Below are 5,990 nucleotides of genomic sequence, written 5' to 3'. Positions count from 1 at the left end.
TCATTAGTGATGAGAAAACAGAAAAGATTAAAAAATGTATTTTGCAAAACAGAAATGGCAGTCCTGATCAGTGCTGGTTGATCATCCTTGAATTTTTACCCTTCCAAAGGAGAGATGACATCCTTCACCTTGGGAAGAATGGAATTATTACTGAAATTCCAGATATCCTATTAATAACAAATTTCCCTCTTACTCATGTTTATTACTCTCCATTAAGATAAATATGAATATTTTGATAGAGAAAACAGACATGACTGAGACAGCTGGCCACTTCTAATTCTGCTGCAGGAAAAGTTATAAAGTTTCTCAAGTGGTTGAGAGATAGAAACCACCCACACACTGTATCTTACTTTGGTCACAGGTGACTGTTAGTTTTGTCAATTCCCTTTGGGGACACTTCCACCAACAGGAAGTGGAGATCTTACTGAGTTAAGACCCCATTGGTACACGACTATCTTCAGCACTTACTTCTCTACAACTTACAGGCAAAGCTGCCTCTTTCCTTCTGCTAATCCCAGATCCAAGGGAGAAGACAATCCTTTAATCCTTAAGATCTGATTTCATCCTAACATGTGGTGGAAGGGTTGCGAATGGTAAGAGGAAAGCTTCTCCTGATGAAAATGCATTTGAGGACTATTTTGCAGAATGCAGGGGGAAGCAACTAGACTGGTGGTTTTGGAGGGTGGATATGAAGACTTTCTAACTCACCTTTTCATCCCAGACAGTCACAGCCTCTACTGAGTGCCATGAGGCCAGATGGGAGGGATTCCTGGGCAGGGAGGGTGCCTGGAGGTGGAGCGCCAGCTGCCAGGACTTACCTGTTGAGATATACTCGCTTCTCTGTGAACTGTCCATTGCCATGGTGAGGGTCCTCGAAGGGTTCATTCTGGACGACCTCCACCCCTTCTCCTCGGTCACTCTGTTCGTGGCTGTGCTTGCTGATCATGTACAGCTGTCCGATTCTGTACTACAAAACACACCGATGCAGACAGGTCAGCCCCACTACTCACTTTTAATGACAACCCCTCCCAACGACGGTGCAGCAAGCAACTCATGGCATCAGCACTTTCTGTTGAGAAAAGCAAGCAAGCACGTGGGCCTGATGTTACTTTTCCTCAGGAATAAGGAGGAGAACTAATTGTGAGTAGAATGCAAAAACGGCTTGTTCCTGTGAACATTCTGCATCACCTTGGCGAATGTTCACCAGGGGAGTGACGGTCTTCAAGGTTTGGCAGCCAATCAACCAACCATAGTTAGTAGCAGGGAGGTGGGCACGCTGGAATCTCCCTTTTCACACTGGCCTTACAGGGTTAGGTGGAGCTAAATTCCTATTTTGCTTGGCACAAGACAGACAACGGTGTGTTATTTCTGTCCATTCTTTCTGCCTAATTAACTGCATTGCTGGGCACAGAGGATTAGATGTCACCTGTTTCTTTTGCTGCCTCTCTCAAAGTGTTAAAACTCTTCTGGAGGTCTCTGTCCTCTAGAATAGTGGTTCTCAAAGTTGGATGGACATTAGAATGACCTGGAAGCTTAAAAAAAAAAATCCAGATGCCCAGACTCCCCCTTGAGTGGAAACTGTGAACCCACCATTAGGCTCGTCCACAAGGGAGAAAATCTATACAGTATAAATCCTTTTCAACCAATTCCACTAACAGTGTGTAGCCTTCTAGCCTGAGGGCCCTGGAGCCACATGTGCGTATATGAAAGTGATAAAATAGAACAACACGTAATGTGAATATTTTCCATGCTGTCTGCTGTTTTGAGCTGTTCCAGTCTCTTTCTTGCCTCTCTGAAAACCCTGGAGCCAGCATGCATCTCTTCACCCAGTGAACTTCTGAAGTGACAAAAGCTAATTTAATGGAGGGGAAAAGAAGAGAAAGAGAGAGGCGAAGGAGGGAGTAAAACAACTTTTGCATGAAGTCTGCTCAGAATCAGAAGGCAGGGTGATGAGACCCTGCTGTGGTCCTTCTTGCAGATTCGGTGTGAAACAACACAGTGTCAGCATCATCGAGGCCCATGGGATGGGGGGAAGGGACCTGAGTCTGCAGCTAGCTAATGATGGCTCTGGGTTATCCCCAAAGAGCCAAGGTCAGCAGGGATGCAGGTCTCCTGTCTATGTGCATAAGAGAAATAGATTTTAAATTAAGGGGGCAAGGTGAAATGTACAAACCAACAGTGCAGTCAGTTCTAAAGCTGAGAGGACTCACATGTCTGAAGGTCCCTGTTTTATTCTGAGGCAGGTGCAGGAAGGGGAGTGTGAAGAGAATGGAAAAGACTCTGGTGTGAGGTCAGCCCAAGGGACCAGGCCCAGTCACCATGACAATGGAAAGAGCAGTCAGAGTCTGGCTCTTCTCAAAGGGCAGAGCTTCCTGTGCCACGCTCCTCCCCAGAAGGGTGTGCATTTAAAATGCTTTTAATGTATCTATGTCTGTGCTGAGGATGAAGGGAGTGAGAGGAGAAAGGAAATCAAAGATAAAATGTATTTTTAAACACATTTTGGGATTAGAAGCTTGTCTTGGCTTCCCCTTAGTAAGTCCTCTTTCCTTTGCTCATAAAGACTAACTAACCCTCTTTCCAGGAGGAAGACAGTGAGAAAAAGGTTACACCTGTGAGATCAACACTCCGCCTTATGTGGATAGGCACACAAGCCTAGGACACAATGCCCAGCTGCCCGGGGGATGGAGATTTCACTAGAAGTTGCTTTGTACTTGGTGTTCAAAGAAAACATGTTTACTTTCAAAGGAATATTACTCTGCCATAAAAAGGAAGGAAGTACTGATACTGCTTCATGGCTGTTAACCAGTTAAATAGTGTTTCCCAAAAGTCAAATGTAAGTCCCAGTACTTCAGAATATGACCTTATTTGGAGACAGGCTCCTCACAGAGGCAATCAAATTAAAATGAGGTCACTGGGATGGGCACCAATCCAACAGGGCTGGTTTCCTTATGTGCGTGCTAAGTTGCTTTGGTCGTGTCTGACCCTTTGTGACCCTATGGACTGTAGCCTGGCAGGCTCTGCTGTCCATGGGATTCTCCAGGCAAAGAGTACTGGAGTGGGCTGTTATTTCCTCCTTCAGGGGATCTTCCTGACCCAGGGATTGAACCCAGGTCTCTTATGTTTCCTGCATTGGCAGATGGGTTCTTTACCACTAGTGCCACCTAGGAAGCCCCCAAGGGGCAAGATGGACATAGAGACCCTCAGGGAAGAAGATGTGGTGAAGTGATGCAGGAGGATGGCCATTTACAAGCCAAAGACTGACCCAGAAGAGATCCTTCCCTCCCAGCCTTCTGAGAGGGAACCAACCCTGACTATTGACACTTGATCTTTGATTTCCACCATCCACAACTGTCAGCCCTTACAATGCTGGTTGGTTAAGCCACCCATCCTGTGGTGTTTGCTATGGCAGCCCGAGCCAACCAATTCAGTGAGTACGAGGTTTCCATCTGGGGTGATGAAAGGTCTGGATCTGGTTAGAGGTGGTGGTCGTACAACGTGGTGAATGTACTTGATGCTGCTGAATTGACTTTAAAATGGTTAACTCTGTGTTATCTGATTTCCACCTTGTGGAAAGAGAACGTTGCTGCCATTACAGTAAACAAAGACTATTTGTCTGCCATCATGCCATCAGCCACTGTAGCCTCTTGACTCCAACCCACAACAAGCCTCAGTGTTGAGCCCTGAGCAGAATTCAGGATGGAGAAAAACAGGTAACATTCTGTGTTTTGGACACTGGCCCTGATGCATACCTAAGGAAACATTTCAGAGAACCTAGACTCATGAACCTTCCCATTCATGGAAAAAAAAAAAAGCACTAAAATCATTACCTTGATATGTATGGTTTTTTTGTGTGTGTGTGATTAACATATCTTTTACTGCTACATGGTATTTTTTTTTTTTTTTTTTTACTGTTTGACTATGTGGTGTTTTTTCCCCCAGCCAAAACTCCTATATATCCTGGCTCCTCCCTTCTCAGAGCTCTCTCTAGTTCTCAGTAAGCTCCGCAAATACAATTTAACACATCTTTTAGGTTGCGAATTTTTCTTGAGTTGACAACTTCAATGTTTTTTTTAAAGTGTTGACCCCACTTCTGAAGCGGATACCCTTAAACCAAAATGGTGTCCAGGGCTTTAGTCAGGGGCGGGGATGCAGAAGGGATATCTATTCCTGGACCATCTCCAGGAGCTCCAACCCACTCACGCATGGAAATGCATGGGACCAAGGACAATGCATGACACAGAAAAGCCATTAGCCAGACTCGAGTCAGCCTGGCTGTGCTCAGCTCAAGTGCTTCCTGCTCTGTGTTGAAAGCAAAGGGCCAAGGCAGCCAGAGGCTGATTCACCAGCAGCCGGAGGAGGGCCTGGCTGCCCAGCCTCATTGATCATTCCAGCAGCTCCTGAATGAGCCATCGCAGGGCAGACACCAGAGTTAGCTCACTAAGATAGCGTCAGCCTGTGGGCGACCGACAGACGCTGGATTCAGTCACGTGGGTGACGGTGCTGGGGGTGGCGGGACACTCAAGCCCAGACACCGAGATGATCAAGGGCTCTGCAGCTGTCGCTTTCTTTGCTCTCAAGCAAATCAGGACTGTTCTGCTTGTTGTGGCCATCTGAGAAGGGCCATCCAGAAGTGGAGGTTTTAAAACACAAATTCACTCAAAGACACATACATCCAAAAGTTTCTCAACTGGAGGGGACAGGAAAAAACAGAGAGTCTTTGAACCATATCTCAGAATCACCAGAGATGCTCCTAAAAATGCTAAATCCTGGGTCAATTCCAGCCCATGTTACACTCGCACTGTGACATACAGGGAGTTTGGGATCTTACTCAAACACAAGCTAAAAGCTGAGAACCACTTCAGCAGAGGGTGAGGAAGGTATTCATTCACTTGCTCAGGACCAGATGGAGCCAAGACCAGAATGTTCCATTTTTAGAGGGCCTGTTTCTTCTTTCCTCTTTAACACTGCTGCTGCTGCTAAGCCGCTTCAGTCGTGTCCGACTCTGTGCAATCCCACAGACGGCAGCCCATCGGGCTCCCCCATCCCTGCAATTCTCCAGGCAAGAACACTGGAGTGGGTTGCCATTTCCTTCTCCAATGCATGGAAGTGAAAAGTGAAAGGGAAGTCGCTCAGTCATGTCCAACCCTCAGCAACCCCATGGACTGCAGCCTACCAGGCTCCTCTGTCCATGGGATTTTCCAGGCAAGAGTACTGGAGTGGGGTGCCATTGCCTTCTCCGTCTTTAACACTAATTTCTCATAAAGCTTCATCCTTAAGTTAGATGAAGACCACCAGCTTCAAACTAACTTTTATGTAAAGTGAAGGCTGCAAAATCCATAGACTCAGAAGGACTGTGAAGATGTTAAAGCCAGAGAATCAATAACAGGATTGATGATGGTGGTGAAGGTGATGACAATGATGGTGGTGGTGAAAACGCTTCACTGACTGCCTATCGGTGTGAGGCACCAATTAGGTGCTTTATATTCATTTCTAAGACTCACAATGATTCAGCCAGGTAGGTGTTTACAGATAAGGGATCTGAGTCTCTGAGAGGCTAGACTTTCTCCTGCCATGTGGCTTCCAGGTGGCAGAACTGGGATCTGAACACCACAAGCCTGTACTCTTTCTTCTCCACCCAAGTTCAGCCCTTATTTCTCTAACAGGTGAACTGCTTTAATAAACCTGACCTCACTATGAAGAACAAAGAGGGATGGTTTGGAGCCACTGCCTTTGAACTTCACTATTTCAGAAGATGAAGAACAAAAGTCTGATATCATTCAAAAGATCAAAGATGTTTAAACTGTGTTCACATATGGAACGGCGGAGTAATTATGCTCTAACTTTGTAAAATCTATTGTTATAATTCCAGAGTTTGGGGTAATCATCATTACAGGCAATCACGATTAGAGACAGCTCTGCGCTGCAGGGCTGAGCCTCTGTGTGAGCCATCATCAGAATAGCTACCCCAAATAATTATCTCTGTAGTCAAA

At 45.9% G+C, this 5,990-nt stretch overlaps 1 protein-coding gene across 2 annotated transcripts in view; it reads right to left on the bottom strand.

The window, feature by feature from the left end:
- Positions 1–5,990, bottom strand: part of PITPNC1 (phosphatidylinositol transfer protein, cytoplasmic 1) — a 270,267-nt gene that overhangs the window by 136,365 nt on the left and 127,912 nt on the right. For both annotated transcript variants that reach the window (XM_010856400.1, XM_010856399.1), the window contains exon 2: positions 819–967. In XM_010856400.1, the coding sequence (XP_010854702.1) occupies positions 819–967 (149 nt within the window). The remainder of the gene's footprint in view (positions 1–818; positions 968–5,990) is intronic.

Source organism: Bison bison, unplaced genomic scaffold (genome assembly GCF_000754665.1).
Source record: "Bison bison bison isolate TAMUID 2011002044 unplaced genomic scaffold, Bison_UMD1.0 scf7180017864371, whole genome shotgun sequence".
Taxonomy (NCBI): Eukaryota; Metazoa; Chordata; class Mammalia; order Artiodactyla; family Bovidae; genus Bison; species Bison bison.
Note: the sequence above shows the minus strand (reverse complement) of the source record. Positions and strands in the feature narration are given on the sequence as shown.